The sequence below is a fragment of the Gorilla gorilla genome, chromosome 13 (genome assembly GCF_029281585.2).
Source record: "Gorilla gorilla gorilla isolate KB3781 chromosome 13, NHGRI_mGorGor1-v2.1_pri, whole genome shotgun sequence".
NCBI classification, from domain to species: Eukaryota; Metazoa; Chordata; class Mammalia; order Primates; family Hominidae; genus Gorilla; species Gorilla gorilla.
In genome coordinates, this window is record NC_073237.2 from 109,818,728 (window position 1) to 109,837,524 (window position 18,797).

The 18,797-nt window shown below is 47.5% G+C and overlaps 1 protein-coding gene across 6 annotated transcripts in view; it reads left to right on the forward strand.

Moving 5' to 3' along the window:
- RGS3 (regulator of G protein signaling 3) overlaps window positions 1-18,797 on the forward strand; it is a 152,929-nt gene that overhangs the window by 26,413 nt on the left and 107,719 nt on the right. For 5 of the 6 annotated variants that reach the window (XM_063696667.1, XM_031014559.3, XM_004048491.4 and 2 more), the window contains 4 exons: window positions 8,189-8,239; window positions 11,752-11,810; window positions 12,831-12,925; window positions 14,319-14,387. In XM_063696667.1, coding sequence (XP_063552737.1) covers window positions 8,189-8,239; window positions 11,752-11,810; window positions 12,831-12,925; window positions 14,319-14,387 — 274 coding nt within the window. Of the gene's footprint in view, window positions 1-8,188; window positions 8,240-11,751; window positions 11,811-12,830; window positions 12,926-14,318; window positions 14,388-18,797 lie in introns of those variants that run through there. The other variant, XM_063696669.1, reaches the window with a different exon arrangement.

Consider the following 18,797-nt stretch of genomic DNA (forward strand, 5'->3'; position numbering starts at 1 on the left):
CAGCCTCTTGATCTCTCAATCAGCCCTCTGGAATTTGAAAACACCCCAGGAGAAAATTAGCCCAGAAAAACACTGGGTTTCCTTCTACAGTCCTCCATTCCCCTAGATCCTGCCTGGTAGCTCCTCTCTCTCTTGTTGTTTATCTAAGAAGATGCTTTAACATATTTTGTTTAGCATTTCTAGTTTTCCTCAGTGGATCTGTCATCCCAGAAATGGAAGTCCCCTACATATATTTTCTAAGCTTTTTGAGTTGGTTTTTGTTTTTTTTCCTCCCTTTCTGCCTCTCTCCCTCCTTTTCTCCTCCCTCCCTGCCTCTTCCGTCCCTTCCTCCCCCCCGCTCCCTCTCTCCATCTCTCCTTTCTTTCTCCCTGCCTGCCTGCCTACCTGCAGTTGTCCGAGCAGGCATTACTGGGGCTGGAGGGTCCCTTTCCAAGATGGCTCATTCACATGGCTCTCAGCAGGAGGCCTCAGTTCCTTGCTACCTGTAATTAGGAGGCTTCTGTTTCTCATCGCATGGACCTCTTCGTAAGATTGCTTGAGCTTCCTTATTATGTGGCAGCTGGCTTCCTTCTAGGCAAGTGATACAAAAATGAAAGCAAGAAAGAACTCCCATAAAAAGATGAGTAAACCAGCTCAAAAATGGGTAAAGGATTTGAATAGACATTTTTTTCCAAAGAAAAATGGCTAACAGCATGTGAAAAAATACTCAATGTCATTAGTTATCAGGGAAATGCAAATCAAAACCACAATGAGATACTATCATACTAGAATGACTATAATAAAAAAAGAGCCAATAACAGGCGTTGAAGAAGTTGAGGGGAAATTGGAACCCTTGTACACTGCCGGCCGGAATGTCAAATGGTGCAACCACTTTGGAAAAGTTTGGCAGTTCCTCAAACAATTAAATGTAGAGTTTCCATTTGACCCAGCAATTCCACTCTTAGGTATAAATCCAAGAGGAATGAAAACACATGCTCACACAAACATATGTGCTCACACAAACATATGTACACACACACACGTTCATAACGGCATTATTCTTAGTAGCCAAAAAGTCGAAATAACCTGAAATATCCATCACCAGATGAGTGGATAAACAAAATGTGGTATATCCATACAATGGAATATTATTTGGCCACAAAGGGACTAAATACTGATACGTGCTACAATATGGGTGAACCTTGGAAACATTATGCTAAGTGAAAGAAGTCAATCACAAAAGACCATGTGTTGTGTGATTCTATTTACACAGGTATCCAGAATAGGCAAGTCCTTAGAGACAGAAAGCAGATTAGTGGTTGACAAGGGCTGAGGGGAGAATGGAATAGGGTGTGACTGCGAAAGAGTATGGGATTTCTTTTAGGGGAGGATGAAAATGTTCTAAAATTAGATAGAGGTGATTGATTACAGAATCCTGTGAATATACTAAAAGAAAATTACATGCTTTAAATTGGTGAAGTGTGGCCGTGCACGGTGGCTCAATCCCAGCACTTTGGGAGACTGAGGCGGGTAGATCATCTAAGGTCAGGAGTTTGAGAGCAGCCTGGCCAACATGGTGAAACTCTGTCTCTACTAAAAATACAAAAAATTAGCCAGGTGTGGGTGGTGCATGCCTGTAATCCCAGCTACTCAGGAGGCTGAGACAGGAGAATAACTTGAACCTGGGAGGCAGAGGTTGCAGTGAGCTGAGATCATGTCATTGCACTCCAGCCTGGGCGACAGAGTGATACTCCATCCCAATAATAAACAAAACCGATGAAATGTATGATATGTTAATTATATCCCAATACAGCTGTTAAAAAAAGAAGGAACTAATAATACCTTTAATATCCTAATGTTGAAAGTCATTCACTGTCATTTCTACCACATTCTATTTGTTAGAAGCAAGTCACTAAGTCCAGCCCATGTCTGAAGGGAGGAACTAGGCTTCACCTCTTGAAAGGAAGAGTATCAAAGACTTTGTGGACAAATTTTAAACCCATCATAGGTATAGAGAGGCTAACAGTGGGGGCCCTGGACTGCCTAAATGCAAACCCCAGCTCTGCCACTTACTGGCTGTGTGATTTGGACAACCTGTTTTAGCTATTTTCTTTTTTTTGAGTTGGGGTCTCACTCCATTGCCCAGGCTGGAGTGCAGTGGTGTGATCATGGCTCACTACAGCCTCAACCTCCTGGGCTCCAGTGATCCTCCCACCTCAGCCTCCTGAGTAGCTGGGACTACAGGTGCACACCACCACGTCCGGCTAATTTTAAAAAAATGTTTTTGGAGAGACAGAGTCTTGCTATGTTGCCTAGACTGGTCTCAAACTCCTGGCCTCAAGTGATCATCCTGCCTCAGCCTCCCAAAGTGTTGGGATTACAGGTGTGAGCCACCATGCCCAGCCAACCTGTTTACCTCTTAATAATCTTCAGCTTCCTTGCCTGTAAATTGGGATTAAAGTAGTAACCATTTCACAGAGTTATCGTGAGGAGTAAAAGAAATAGAAAGCTTATAGTAAAGTGCTGAGTACCTAGTAAACATCTAAGAAACATTGACTTTGTTCTCTCCATGTGTGTGCCTAGCCTGGTAGTTCACTATGGCCCTGAACTCTGGGTTGAGATGTGTGTGAATCCTGTAGGATGTTTGGATCTGAGCCCCCACAGGACTGCTGGTGGTGTTATGGTCCAGCCAAGATTAGATGCTGACTGCAGTAGATTCAGGAGTTTTATTTTACCAGCTTGCCCAGGACGGACCTAGAATCCCTTGTGAGTGATCCATGGGAATCTAAATTATCAAGAGACCTGAATGCTAATTTATTAGTTTATGCTGAAAAATAGAATTTCTGAGTAGACTAGAAGACTTATGCTGGCCAGAGCAATCTCTTTCTGTAAGGAAAAAGAGCTTGGGAAACTACATTAATATCAGCTTTCACAGGAAGCAGAGAGGCCAGGGGATTGAACTGACCCATCACAATTTTTATGCCAGCGCTGTGTGTCCTATGTCCTCACCTTCGCAAACCAGGGCCACTTTTTTGAATGGAACTCAAGGTTCTCCTTCTTTTAACACAGTAGCCATGGGAAATTCTCCTGGGTTATGTCCATAGAGCTGTGTGGCTGCCTGTTTCCCAGCGCCACTGCAGCCTACCATTTCTCCCTTAGATCAAGCAGGCAGTGAAATTGGTAAACACATGCTTAACCCTTTCTGAGCCTGGATCAGGGCTGGGGTGTGGATGAGGCAGCTGAAGACCACAGAGAGAGGGCGTGCCTGGCATCTGGCTGGGCGCCCTCCCTCCTGCGAGGAAGACTTGAGTACAGACGTGTTCTCATAAATGGAGGGGAAATCTGTGGATGTTAGCGGCTGGCTAGGCTCCATGTAGACCCAACTGCCTTCATATGTTTGTCTGGATATCATCACCCTTCCTGTAGCTTTTAACATGTGACAGTTCTTAAATGGGCAGCGGCTTCTGGGGTGAATTGGATTTTAGGATGCCTGCTGCTTCATGCTAGCCAGGCAAGTCCATCATAGATGTATTCTCTGCACATCTCAGGGTGGCATGGGCTCCCACTGGGACACATTCCGGCTGATCCCTGAGTCTAGCAAAGGTGTGCAGTTCCCATCTACTTCCTTTATTTTCTGAGTATGTCTCTTTCTGACTGTGGCCTGTGGGTTAGAGTTCTCTGTGGTTCTCTACTGAGTATTGTCTGCCAGACTGAATTTCTTTAGCTGGTGTCCACATCCATTTAAAAGTGCCCAGTAAGTCTGAGCCCTTCAAGTCCTGTGCCAAGCCGAATTTGGGTTTGTTGCCTTTTCCAGGCTTTCTGAAGCTCATTCCCATCCAGTATTTTTCCTGCCATATGGGGCCCTGTCTATTCTCCCTTTGGCTCTGGGCCCTGGTACACACTTGCAGCCTCTCTGGGCATCCATCACCACCACCTTTTGCACATAGTGTTGGTGCCCAACTGTGATCTCATGGGAACAGGGGACATGCCCTGTCCAAAGGCCCTGCCCAACCTCGATGAGGATGACTTCAAGCCCTTTAGCCTGACTGCTCCCTGAGTCTAGGGAGGAATGGGAAGTGTTGAAAAAACAGAGGTGTAGGAGCAAGAATATTATTGGGAAAAGTTTTAGGTTTTTGTTTTTTGAGACAGGGTCTGGCTCTATCATCCAGGCTGGAGTACAGTCGTGCAATCATAGCTCATTACAACTTCAACCTCTTGGGCTCAAGGAATCCTCCTGCCTCAACCTCCCAAGTAGCTGAGACTACAGGCATGCACTACGGTGCCCGGCTATTTTTTTAATTAATTTTTTGTAGAGAAGGGCTCTTGCTGTATTGTCCATGTTGGTGTCAAACTCCTGGACTCAAGCAATCCTCCCACCTCAGCCTCCCAAAGTGCTGGGATTACAGGCATGAGCCACCACACCCCACAAAGACAAGTTTTTAAAGGAACAAGCAAATTTCAGAAGAATACATAGGGTATGTATCTGTGGAGGGAGGTTGGGTGTGGGGGGGTGTTCTGAAAGGATGCCAAATTAGCTGGTGCCTCGGTGAGCTGAAGACTCCAGGGATTCAGCCCTACTTCCCCTTCACCTGGAGGTTTCTTTCTCTAGATTGGAGACATTTCTAGGAGGCTGCCCTCTATTTTTTTTCGTTTTCTTTTTTTTCCTTTGATACAGGTCTCACGCTGTTCCCCAAGGTCCAGGCTGGAGTGCAGTGGTGCGATCATGGTTCACTGTGGGCTCAACCTCCTGGATTCAAGTGGTCCTCCCACCTCAGCCTCCCAAGCAGCTGGGACTATAGGATGTGCCACTATGCCCAGCTAACCTCTTGGTTTCTCGAGAAAAGCTGTGGCACCTGGTGCTGTCCCTGATGGTTCTCTCTACCTCTGAATCTGAAGGTTGTGTTGGCAAATGCAGCAGGCACAGTAGAGGAGGTGCATGCTAGAGGGCTGTGGGTGTTCCAGAAGACTGTGCACAGGAAAGAGTGCTGGAGTGGGGGTAGAGTTCTAATCTCCAGCTCTGGATTCTCTGGGCCCAGAGCAAATCACCTTCCATCTCAGGCATGACCGTTCTGGCTACAAAATGAGGAGACTGGACAAGATGACTTCAGGGGCCTGTGTGTCAGACATTTGGTGGAGTAGCATGATGGGGGGAAGGAGGGGACAGGCATGGCCGAGGGAGGGATCTTGTGAACTGGGGCAGGTGTGTCCTGGCCTGGGGAGCCTGGAGTCTGGTCTGCTGGGTTTGGTTTCTCTGCTGTAACAGGGTACAGGGCACCCTGGCCTTCCTGAGAAGCCCCTGGCTGGCAGGGCCTGGAACGGGAGCGGTGCAGTGTGGTGCAAACTCATCTCAATCCCGAGTCAGCCTTTGCCCCTGGGCCTTTGTCAGCCTCCAGCTTCTCACTTGGCCTTGCCCAAGTCCCTGTCCTAGCCACTGGGCTGTGAGCCCTGTGAGGGCAGGCACCTGCCCAGCCTCGTGCAGATGCCCAGCAAATATTTGCTGAATGGAATTAGTGACCATTTGTGTCTGGAGATTTCCTGATCCTGACTTCTGGGCAAAGGGCCACTGTTAGTTAGATGATAGGTGTTGTGGAGCACAGGGGTTCCTGTGGCTTTCGGATCCAAGCATGTTTGTGCCAGAGCTGGCTTTGCACAGGTAGTAGTTTCAGAAAAAATGTTTCGTGTTAAACATAGGTGTCTTTGAGTTGGTGAAATTCAACCCATGACTGTGGGCTTCATTTGCCTGTTTCCAAACCTCTCTCTCTCCCACCCCACACTAGATTGGGCACAGTTTTCATAGGTTTCTCAGCTCTAGGGAGCCACAATGAAGTAATTGCTCAGACTTTGAGATAATGATACCGTCAATTCTCCCGGCGCCTTTCATCCAAGGAGTCCTCCTCACCTGCCAGCATTATCTGATCACAGCTTGGAGAGTGCCATAACCCCTGTTATTAGCTCTACCTCACATCCATGGCCACTGTGGTCCTGAAAGAAGAGGGCAGTTAGGGCTGGAACTGAAACAGGATTCCTGGGCTTCTGAGATCTGGGTCCTGGACAGGAGAACAGCAGATATTTCTGATGGATGAAGGGCTGGACCAGGGTTTGCAGGAGCCTGAATTGCTTGGGACTGAAGCTTAACCACCAGGAGTATGAGGGTCAAGTGATGTCTGGGTCACAGTGATTGGTGGACTTATGCAGAGTTAGGAGACATGAAGAGTTCTCCAAACCTGTTCTCTAACCAGAAACAAAGCAAAGCCCCAGCCGCCAGCCTAGTTTCAAGAGGCATGTCCAGAGCTGGCCAGATGGGATGATGAGGGGATGTCTCACTGTGCTGTGAGGGATTGTGGAAGGACTTTCGAGTTCAGGTCTAGAGGAAAGAGCCCAGAGAATGCAGAACTAGATCCGGGCAATGAAAGTTACTGAGAGGCCACTGTTGGCTTAATATAAGATGCAGCATTGAACAATCAGAGCTCTTTCAAAAGGGAAAGGGCTCCCACCGCAGGAAGCAAGCTCCCCATTGCTACAGGTGACTGGGCAGAGGGAGGGCACAGCTAGCCAGGGTTGTCACAGATGGAGCCATGCCTGGGCTTTTTGGTAGACGGCCCTGCCCTGCTTTCTGATGTCTCCAGTGCCTGTCCACGGGGTGGACTGAGTTCAGCAGCTTTTTGAGGTCCCAGGGAAAGTCTACTGGACTGAGAGAAACATTTTTGATGTCACCAAGGAAGAGGAGTGTGACCCTCTCTCTCTTCTCTGTCTTGGCTGGAGGCCATTGGGTGTCTGTGAGGATGACCTGAAGTTTTGTCCTGTTTTTTCTTTTTTTAAAAAATTTAAACAAAAATGGGAAAAGCCAGGGGATAAACCTCACCCGGCCACTCATTCTTGCCCTGCCTTCCAGCCCCGTCCTTCTGTTCTCTTTACATGTCCCCTCCCTCCCTGTTCTCCTCCCTTCCTCCCTGCTCTTTCTCTTCCTCCCCTCCTTTCTCCTGCCTCTTTCCTTCTTCCTTTGTTTCCTCTTTCCTTTCTTTTTAATTATAGAAGTGCTATAGTTCGTGGATATATTTGAATTATTAAAACAACAATTGTGATAGATTGAAATTCTTCTTGACTACCCTCCTCCAATTCCTAGTCTGTTCTCTAGCAGGGATCACTGTTTTTAATTTGGCATCCTTTCAGAACCCTCCCTCCCCCGCCAGATACATACCCTATGTATTGTTCTGAAATTTGCTTGTTCCTTTAAAAACTCGTCTTTGTGGGGCGTGATGGCTCACACCTGTAATCCCAGAACTTTGGGAGGCTGAGGTGGGAGGATCACTTGAGCCCAGGAGTTTGAGACCAAGCTGGATAACACAGCAAGACCCCTTCTGTACAAAAAATTAATTAAAAAATAGCCGGGCACCGTGGTTCATGCCTGTAGTCTCAGCTGCTTGGGAGGTTGAGGCAGAAGGATTGCTTGAGCCCAGGAGGTTGAAGCTGTAGTGAGCTATGATTGCACGACTGCACTCCAGCCTGGATGATAGAGCCAGACCCTGTCTCAAAAACAAAACAAAACAAAACAAAAACCTAAAACTTTTCTCAATAATATTCCCCTGCCAGGTTGTATGGAGCTCCTCCATTCTTTATAACAGCTTATACTATTCCATATACAGCTATAGATGGTTTACTTCACTATTTCTATATTGATGAACATTTCAGGTATTTCCAGTTTTTCCTTAAACAATGCTGTAGTGCCAGCCTTTGTGTGCATGTGCGTGTGTTTGTCTACGACAGTGACCTGGAATGAAGACTTTTAGGTGGAAGAATATGCACATTTAAATTTCAGTAGATCTTGGCAGAAATTACCCTCCATTTTCACTCCCTCCAACAGAGAATGACAGTACTTGTTCTCCTACACCTTTACCAACATTTGACAACGACCCAGCAGTGAGATTTCCCAGCATCCACCTGGCTGCCTGTAGAGTAGTGAGCTCCCCATCACCAGAGGGGCACAAGCAAGGCTAGAGAACCACTGCTGGAGGCATTCGAAAGGGACTCCCGATGTGGTGGGCGGGGCTGAACCGTGTGGCTTCTGAGGTCCCTGCCAGCCAGAGACTTGTGTGAGTCTTTGAATGGCTTCACACGAACAAAAGAGCATTTCTGTCACCTTTCCTCCAGTTTTTTCCACCACACCCACCAGGGAGCTGAGGCAAGGTTGTTTCTGTTGCTGTTTCCTTAGGTCAGCTGAGGCTGTCCATTGATGCCCAGGACCAGGTTCTGCTGCTTCACAGTGAGTACGGCTTTGTGCAGGCTCACCAAGGAAGGGGCGGGCCACTCAGCTTCCTGCCTGGGGCTGGGGTTGGGGGATGGTGGCACCACGGGCCAAGGCTTCTTTTCTCATCCTTGTATAAAGGATGTGTCCATTGATAAAAGCCAGTATTCACCTGGGGCTCTTTCTATAGAGCAGCCCTGGTCCTGCCTTGGATGTGTCTGGAGTCCACATGGTAGACCTTTCTCATTGACAGGCTACAGCTGCCCCTGGGTACCTCAACTTCCTTCTTGGCCCCAGCAGAGCAGGGCCACAGAAGAGTTTTCCTATCTTCCCTCCCTTCTTTATTCCATCCTTTCTTCTTTTCTCTATTTTTCTCATTCATTCATTTATTCATTGGTTGACAGGCAGCATAGTATCATGGTTAAGATCATAGTCTTTGGAGCCAGACCACTATAATTTGAACCCTGGCTCTGATACTGTTGAGTGGCCTTGAACAAGCTCCGTTTTCTCATCTGTCAAGTAGTGGTGGTAATACTATGTATCTTACAGGTTGCTACAAAGATTAAGTGAGTTACTATTAGTAAAGTGCTTAGAACAGTGCTGAACTTGTAGTCAATCCTGTGTAAGTTTTTGTTAGATAAAATAGAAAACTGGCTGGGCACGGTGACTCATGCCTGTAAACCCAGCACTTTGGGAGGCCAAGGCGGGTAGATCACGAGGTCAGGAGTTCAAGACCAGCCTGGCCAACATACTGAAACCCCGTCTCTACCAAAAATACAAAAAAATTAGCTGGGTGTGGTGGCAGATGCCTATAATCCCAGCTACTTGGGAGGCTGAGGTAGGAGAATTGCTAGAACCCAGGAGGTGGAGGTTGCAGTGAGCCAAGATCATGCCATTGCACTCCAGCCCAGGCGACAGTACGAGACTCCGTCTCAAAAAAAAAAAAAAAAAGGAAACCATACATTCCAAAAATAGCGATTGAGCATTAGCTCTGTGCTAGGGGCTGGGAACACCAAGGAGAAGCACCCACCCCTGTCTAGATGGTGTTGATGGGATGCCAGGGAAGACTTGGCGGAGGGGGTGATGCCCACACGGTATCCTGAAGGAGGAATGGGCCTGAGCCAGGCAAAGAGGAGCAGGGAGGGTGTGGCTAGCACTTCATGCACAGGGCTAGCAAGTGCAAAGGCCTGGGGGTCAGAGAGAGCAGGATGCATTTGAAGAGCTGTCTAGCATGGCTGGAGCACAGCACAGGAAGAGTTCATACTCCACCTGTTTGTCTGTCCATGTGTCCATCCTTCCATCCGGCACATGAATAGTTACATGAATTGCTGTCATGGCCCCCACTGCCAGGACTCTTCTGTTTAGCCCAGAAAGCCCTGTCTATCTCTCCAGCCTCCCTGGCTCTTGCCGCTGAAGGTACCCTCCACCTCCAGCTCTATCCAGTTACCTGCACTCCCTTGAATACATCTTGCTTGCTCCTGCCTCTGTGCCTTTGCACCTGCTGTTCACTGTGCCTGGAATAATCTTTCTTTTGTTTTGAACCCCTTTTGAAAAATAACTCTCCACCTGCTCTGATTTTGCAAGAAATATGCCTGCCTTCATCATCATTAAGACTCAGGAAGGAAGGCTCATTTTGCCTTATTATTTCCCTCTCCAGGAATCATCCCCCCGACCCACCTGTCTGGACTGGGTTTATTGCTTTCCCCTTTGTGTCTTTGTCACAGCCCTGACTATACTGTGCCACCTGTGTCTGGCCTCTCTGCCAGACTGAGAATGCAATGAGGGCAGGGACTGGGTCTGGTTCATTGTCACTGCTGGCCAGAGAGACCCAGGAGGTCACCAGACCTGGGTCCTACCCTCAAGAACCATGCCCTTGAGGGAAGGGATGCACACAGGAACAGTAACCAGGATACTGGGCAGAGTAGACTAGTAGGCACCTGGGTCCTCTGGTCATGGCCATGGGGGGCCCAACGTGAAGTTCCCAAGGAGCAGCAGAGGGGTGTTCTCTGCCTGCCAGGGCCTGACTCCAGCTGTGCAAACAGTTTTTGCAAAATGCATCTTGGCCTCCACCCCTCCATTTGTCCTGCACAGTTTGCTTTGGCTTCACCCCAGTCTCAGGCCCTTCATCCCTTCCTGCCGGTCCCCACTCCTTCCATTGGTTTCCCAGGCCTTGCACCTCAGACTACTGGGAGCACTGTCTGAGCCAAACCCTAGGGCTCAATGAAAACCAGACGTAAGGCTGGGTGCATTGGCTCACGCCTGTAATCCCAGCACTTTGGGAGGCTGAGGCGGGCCGATCACCTGAGGTCGGGAGTTCGAGACCAGCCTAACTAACATGGAGAAACCCTCTCTCTACGAAAAATACAAAATTAGCCGGGTGTGGTGGCGCAAGCCTGTAATCCCCGCTACTTGGCAGGCTGAGGCAGGAGAATCACTTGAACCCGGGAGGTGGAGGTTGCAGTGAGCCGAGATCATGCCATTGCACTCCAGCCTAGGCAACAAGTGCGAAACTCCATCTCAAAAAAAAAAAAAAAAAAAAAACAAGAAACAAACAAACAAAAAAAACCAGACGTAAAAGAAAATAGAACTGAGGCTCAGGTTCTATCAGGTCTATCGTCTTCTTTCTATAGACCTCAGGCAAATGGTGCTGCCTACTCTTGTGACCACATCTGCACCCACCCCACACCTCTCCCCTTGCCTTTATTTATTATTATTTTTCTTTAGCAAACATTTTTTGAGCAATTACTTATTTGCCAGGCACTCCTCTGAGCACTTCAGGCACATTACCTCATTTAATTGGAACAACTACCATGTGAAGTGCATGTTATTATCACTAAACCATTAAAAATGGCAAATTCTGTCCCATGCAAAGCAACTCACTCTAGCTTATATGGTCAGTAAGCGGTGCAGCTGGGATTCATGCCTGGGTCCATCCACCCCTGAGGCCCCAGCTTGTGACTCCTGTGCTGTGCTGTCCGCCAGCCACAGCACGGCTCACGGCACACCGTGAGTGCCACAGCATGGCTCATGGCACACGGTGAGTGGCCCCTTCATTCCTAGAAGGCAGTCTTGTGTGGTAGAGCACTGAGCCGGGAGTCAAGAGACATGGGTTCCAAATCCAGCGGTCATTCCCATTGTTCTGTGATTGTGGGCAAGTTTCTTACTATCTTGGGCTCCCCTCGAAGCCTCATTTTCCCTATTACATGAAGGGTTGGATTCTATAAACTGTAGTTCTCTTCCAGCTGTAAGATTCAGGGAATTGAATGTACCTCGTAATGCATTGGTGAGGGTGCTGCCAGAGCGTGGAAGATAGTGGGAATGGCCTAGACCGGAGCAGGTTCATAGCCAATGGTGGTTATGCAGATTAAGGGCCTAGTAGTAGGGGCCATAGCCCTGCTACTCACAGATACGCTTTTCTTTTCAGGTCTCTTTATTCGTGTGGGTGGATATGTCTATGTGTGTCTCTCTTTCTCGCTGTGTGTGTGTGTATGTTTCCATTCATCCACCCCAATGTCTGAATTCTCTTTTAGTTATAGAAGGTAAAGGCCTGATCAGCAAACAGCCTGGCACCTGTGATCCGTATGTGAAGGTATGTGGTGGGGCCGGAGGTGGAGAGTGGGATATTGAGGGGCCATGTTACTGGGCTCAGTCCCAAGGTCCCAGCACACCTGTGGGGCTGGTGACCTTTGAGGAGGCAGTTGCCATCTCACTCATCTTCTCAATAGGCATTTATTGGGCCCAGTGCTGGGACAAACCCATTCCCTTAGCTCGGCTGGGTCCCTGGGGCTTCCTGCAACAGCCAAAATCTTAAGGGTGATCTTGGTCATCTATATAGATGGGCAGTGAGTATGTGGATGGCTGAAATCCACAGGTAATCCCAAGACCTCTTGTGAAAAGCACTGTTTTCACCCACTTTCCCCCCATACTAGGGGCAGGTGGCCAGATTTGGGCGGTAGAGTGGAGGGAGTATCTCTGAGAGCTGGAAGATCCTTCTGGGTTGGGCTTTTGCTGTAAAGACAGGGTCCTTATAGGGGTGGGGCTCTACTTTCAGTGAGAGCCAAAGGCCAGGAGCTTCCTAAAGTGTGGCAGCTGGGGTTCCAGGTGCTGGCCCTCAGCATTCTTCCTGAAGCCTTCAGGCTGATCAGAGGCCCCTGCTGGCAAGGAATTTATCAGGAGCAGGGCTAGAACAGCCCTGGGTTGAGAACATGGATTTGGGGCCTTGGCAGGAGGCTGACCTGGAGCCTTTGTGAAGGGAGCACTCAGCAGCTGCTGGGACCTTAGAAGAGAGGAGTCCTTTGGCTTCTGGGGAAACCACTCTGCTTGGGGGAAGAGCAGAGATGATAAAGTTGTACCCCAGCTCTGGCTGGGCCGTGGCTGCCTTTTTGGTACCACCCACCATGAGGCCCTGTCCTGGCATCTGCCTCCAATGTCTCTTGCCCTGGGCTCCTTGTTCCCTTGCAGCATCTGACAGGGGACTCTATTCTGTCCTCTGCAGAGCCTGACTTGAAGGACCCTGGGAAGCCTTTAACTTGCAGAAGTGCAGAGTCAGCTGCTGGGCTTAGGTGGGCCATGAGATCCACTAATCATGCTTCCTTTTTTCCAATTCAAGATTTCTTTGATCCCTGAAGATAATAGACTACGCCACCAGAAGACGCAGACCGTTCCAGACTGTAGAGACCCGGCTTTCCACGAGCACTTCTTCTTGTAAGAGTCTGGTGCAGCTGGGCCCTAGAAAGGAGAGGGAAGGAGTGTTTATCTGGAAACAGCTCTGTTTGCCAAATCTAGAACTAGATCTATGCAAAAAAAAAAAAAAAAAAAAACCAAAACAAAAAAAACCAGTGCCTTCTAAAGGATGTCTTTGTTTTCTCACTCACTTGTGTCCTTGCATCCCTGGCACCAGGCCCAGCAGCGAGGGCCACAGTGATAAGGTATCACTTGGCTAGCTCTCATAACTAAAATGCCCAGCCTGGGGCTGGCAGCCCATAAAAAGTGTAGGCAATTTCCTACTGTGCCTTGGGCCAAGCTTTCTCCTTTAGCCGAAGGAATTTTCCAAGCTGAAGGATGTTTTGCCTCCCTGCCCCCCTTTTTACTTCAACTTTCTAACCTCTCTGAGCCTTGGCTTCCTTATTTGTAAAATGGGGCTAATAATAGTAGCAACCTCAGAGAGCTGTGGGGTATAAATGGGACAGTATAACATAACACAGGGTACCAGCTATTATTGTTATTATTTCTTTCCCCAATCTCTGAACTCTGGGGCCAATGGGAAGGTAATGGACATTTTGTATTTTCCTATTAGTGAAAATTAATATTTTGGTTTTTTTCTTACTACATAAAGTAGTTTTGGTTATGATAGGAAAATAGAAAATATAGATGAGTAAAAAGAAAATAGAAAACACCTATAGCCCTCCTACTCACAGATACGCCCTACTGTATTTATTTTCAGACCTTTTAAGGTCGTTTTCAGACCTTTTCAGACCTTTTAATGTGTATGTTTGCATGTGGGTGTGTATGTTTGCATGTGTGTGTGTATATGTCTGTGTGTGTATGTTTACAAAAATGGAATTTTTTTTTTTTTTTTGAGATGGAGTCTTGCTCTGTCACCCAGGCTGGAGTGCAGTGGCACAATCTCAGCTCACTGTAAGCTCCGCCTCCCGGGTTCACGCCATTCTCCTGCCTCAGCCTCTGGAGTAGCTGGGACTACAGGCGCCTGCCGCCATGCCTGGCTAATTTCTTTTGTATTTTTAGTAGAGACGGGGTTTCACTGTGTTAGCCAGGATGGTCTCGATCTCCTGACCTCATGATCCGCCCACCTCGGTCTCCCAAAGTGCTGGGATTACAGGCATGAGCCACTGTGCCCGGCCCGAAAATGGAATTATTTTATAATAGCATGTTGTAACCTCCTTTTTGTCCTTAACAACATAATATAAACTGTTTTATGCATGGAGGTAGTCATCTCTTACTTTATTTGTAATATAGTTTATTTAACCAGCTGTTGACGTTACTTCTACATTTCTGGAATTATGACTGACTCTATGAGTCAGCCATGGCCTAGAGCTCAGCCCTTACTAACACTCCGATGGTCTGATTGATTTCGCAGTCCTGTCCAAGAGGAGGATGATCAGAAGCGTCTCTTGGTTACTGTGTGGAACAGGGCCAGCCAGTCCAGGTGAGGAGAGCTGCTGAGCTGGAGGGGGACTCTGCTCTGGGCTAGTGGGTGACAGCCAGGTGGCCAGCATACACCAGCGGTTCGATTAGTGCTTTATGGATAAATAAGTGGTAGTGGCAATACTAAATTGCAGAGGCTGCCCCTCCTTGAGTCTCCATCATTCCAGGTGTTACTAAGGACTGTGTTATCAATGAGCATTTGCTGAGCACTCGGTATCAAACAAGGCACTGTGCTGGTCACTGGGGATGCCGAGCAGCCTACACATGGCTTTTATTCTCAAGGTGTCCACTGTTCACGTGGGGACACCAGGCACTGCATGGAGAGAAATTACAATAACAACATGTACGTGCTTAGTTCTACAGGACTCTAAGCACCTTGAAAAACAGGACTATTTCTTTTTTAGTCATCACGGTACCTAGTGCCTGGCATATAGATGTTTATTAGATATTGGCTGCATGAAGAAAAGAATGACATGAGTAATAAAGGCCATCAGTATGGGAAGAGAGAGAGTTCACTGTGGTCTGAGATGATCAAGGAAGGCTTCATGGAAAAAGTAGAATTTTGAACTTGGGCACAGATGAAGAATAAGACAACTAAAGAAGAAGGTTGGAAATGGCATTCCAGGCAGGGCAAAGCATGAGCAAAGGCAAGGAGGCAGAAATACTCACTGTAAGCTCAGGCTGCCATGATGAGGCCAGGTAAGGGAGTATAGAAGTTTTGTGTAGGAGAATCCAAGCAGGCTGATCTTGCAGGCAGTGCAGGACACAGGAGGGCTGAAGTGGCCATTAGTGACGGCAGTTAGAGCGGAGCAGGGGAGGAGTGCCGGGCAGGTGAGCATGAGAATTGGCTGTTGAGTGACAGCAATGGACTGCCATGGCCCACTGTTAGCGGCAGTGGCTCATTTGGCTGGTGCAGCCTAAGGAATCTGGGATGCCCCATGGTCAGTATCATTTGCGGAGCAATCACATCACTGAATGGTGACTGAAAAGGGGCTTCCGTGAATGAAAATCAGCTCAAGTCACCAGCTGAGACCTGGAAAACATTTTTGGGTTCAATGCTCTTTAGTACTCTAAATGTTATTAGCTAATATGTTTTTTAAAATCGGGGTGTATTTAACGTACAAAACGAAGGATTTCTCTTTTAATAAAGTATCCACTTTTCATCATAGGGTAGTATAGTACAATAAACCTCATTCATTCATTCATCCAGCTGCCATTTCCTGGGTATCACTGTGGCAACAACATGCTGGGGATGCATGCATAGGGTCAAAGACTTTCCTATCGGATCACCGATAGAGACTTGGAGCTGAGAGTGAGGAGGGGGACGTCATGTTAATAACAATAGCAATCGCTGACTGGGTGCTGACCTGGAGCCAGGGGTTAACAGTGCATTATCTCATTTAATTCTTACAACAGCTCTAAGAAGAGTGTGGTTTTGTCCTAAGTTTTCAGAAGAGGAAACTAAAGTTTAGAGAGGTTAGGAATATGCCTAAGGTCATACAGCCAGTTAACAATAGAGCTGGCATGGAATCCAGGTGGTTGGACCCCAGGGTCTTTCCTATCAACACTGTACTGACTCATGGGTGGACAGGTGAAAGGACAGAAGAAAGAGCCAGTAAAGTAGAGAGGGAAGGGCAGGGCAAGAGTGGAGTGAGGAGGGATCTGCAAACTCATTGATGTTGCTGGAAGGTTAAGTACAAAGTAGGGACTGGCTGAAGATTAGCTGAAGAGGTTGGTGTAAGCCAAGTCAGATGATTCTGTAGATTCTCTTTGGAGTATGGGGTTTCTCCTAAGGGCCGGTGGTTCTCAATCCTGGATATACATCAGAATTCCTTGGGATGCTTGTCAGGAACCTAGATTCTTAGGTGCCGCATCAGATTAATTACATCCAACTCTTCATGGGCAGGGCTGAGAAATCTGCATTTAAACATGTTTGCAGGGTGGACCTCCTGCAGCCACTTTGGTGTTTGGGAATGTCTGGCCATTGGGAGATACTGAAGTGTGTCAAGCCAGGGAATGATGGATGACATTCTAGATCTATCACTTTGGTAGGTCTTTGGAAGGTTGAGGTGAGAGAGAGGCTTTGGGGCTAGGGAGGGGAAAACAGACTCAGGCCATATTTAGGAGATTAAATCAGTAGTGCTTAGTGGTGATTTGGCTGTGAGAGCAGTGTGAGAAGTCAAGGGTAACTCCTGGGTGGCTGGTGGTGTCTCCACCTAAGACAGAGTTACTGGAGGTGGAGGTGAGTCAGCTTGGGATACGGTGAGATGCAGGTGCTTGGAGGGGAGCCAGGTCAGAGCTGTGAAGGAGGGCTCACCTTTGCCTACCTGGAACTTGGAAGACAGAGATATGGGAGCCATGAGCAGGAAGGCAGTGGGTGAAATTCTGAGCAAGTGAGATTGTCAAGGAAGGTCATCGAATGCTAAGGACCAAGGGTCCGCTCCCTGTCTTTGAAGGGACAGGCCAATGAAGGGAAGGTCCTGAAGGAGACAGCAGAGTGTCAGAGAGGCATATGGACACCCAGCAAGCCCTTTGGGTGGAGGCAGACACCAAACTGCTGGAGAAGGAGCCGGTCATGCCCTTCGTGGCTTTTGGAAAAGAAAATGAGGCCAGGGAAAGTGAGTCAGCGTCATGGGGCAGTGTCTCCACATGTTGCCTATTTTGGGAAAGTGAGATGCCTTATTAAACAAACTACAGCCAAACTCACGGTCACAGTCCCAGCCCGAAGCTCAAGAGGATCAGGGCCTTGGGAGCAGAGGGCCCTGTGAAGCTGTGAGCAGCACGCAGGCCGGCCTGGCCTCCTTGCGCTCTCCTTTTCCTCTCTCCTTTATCAATCCATTTCGGAGCGAGAAGGCCTCTGAGCTGGAGGAGGCAGACGGAGTGATTGCAGGAAACTTCGGCTCTGCTGAATGCTCTCAAATCAAATTGTGCCTCTCTGAAGGACGGACATTCAACTTATCAACATGAAAGACAGTTGTGGAAGGAAGGAAACAAACATTTATGGAATTCTTCTCTGTGCCAAGCACTTTACATACATTATCTCATTTTATCCTCATCATGATCCTGAGAGGTAGGACTTATTATTGCCCCTCTCTTCAGAGAAGAGGAAACTGAGGCTTATGAAAGCCGAGGCACTTGCTTGAGGTTATGTAACAGCTCATATTTATCAAGCACTTACTGTGTGTGGACATTAAGTACATGGCACTCGTTCTCCAATTTAACCCTCACAACAACATAAGAGGTAGGTATTATTATTTTTGCTCTTTTATAGGTGAGGAAACAGGCACAGAGGCGTTACATAACTTGCCTAAGGTAACACAGATAGGGTGCCGTGAAAACAAGATGTAAATGCAGGCAAGCTGACGCCAAGTCCAGGTTCTCGTAGCTACATTACGGTACACTTGACCATCTCACATGGATGATAAATGACTCCAAAGCATACTCTTTCTGTGTCAGTATGCTTGCTCTTCAGGACTCAGGGTGCTTCTCTTTGCATTTATAGTGTAGTTTCATTGATTGATTGTTTGATTGATTGAGACAGGATCTCACTCTGTCACCCAGGCTAGAGTGCAGTGGTGTGATTAGAGCTTACTGCAGCCTTGAACTCCTGGGCTCAAATGACCCTCCAGCCTCAGCCTCCTGAGTAGCTGGGACTACAGTACATGCCACCACACCCAGCTACTTAATTTAATTTTTTTTTTTTTTTGTAGAGACGATGACTTGCTATGTTGCCCAGGCTGGTCTCCAACTCCTGGCTGCAAGTGCTCCTTCTGACTCAGCCTCCTAAAGTGCTAGGATTACAGACATGAGCTACCACAGAATTTATAATGGAGTTTTATATAAATTATTCAGCCAAATGTGTGGTGGTCACATTTTGAAACTGATAGGAGATAACAGGAAAACATCTGTTTCACTAATTCTCACGATCCTTCCAGGGATGGCTGTGAACTTGTGTTAGAGAAACAAGATGATCTGCAAAGAAGTTCTGGGGAAGGGCCAGATGATTTCAGTTCAAAATGGTGATCACAGTGGGAACTGAGGAGAACCAGGCCTCAGCACAGTAAATTTTGGCTTAGCTTTGACTAGCTGTATGACCATGGGTCAGTCCCTTCCCCGCACTGAGCCTCAATTTCCTTGTCTGTAAAATGCAGTGATCGCTAATGTTTCTTTCAGCTTCAAGGTTCTGGGAGTTTTTTATAGGCACTTTCAAATGCGTGCAGAGGTAGAAAGTATCATATAATAAACCCTCATATACTCATAGCGGAGTTTCATCAATTATCAATATATGGCCAATCTTATTTCATTTATACCTCATCCACTTTCCCCTTCTCCAGTGAATTATTTTAAAGCAAATCCCAGACATCTCATCTCATCGGTATATATTTCTAAAAGATGGCTTTAAAAAATAATC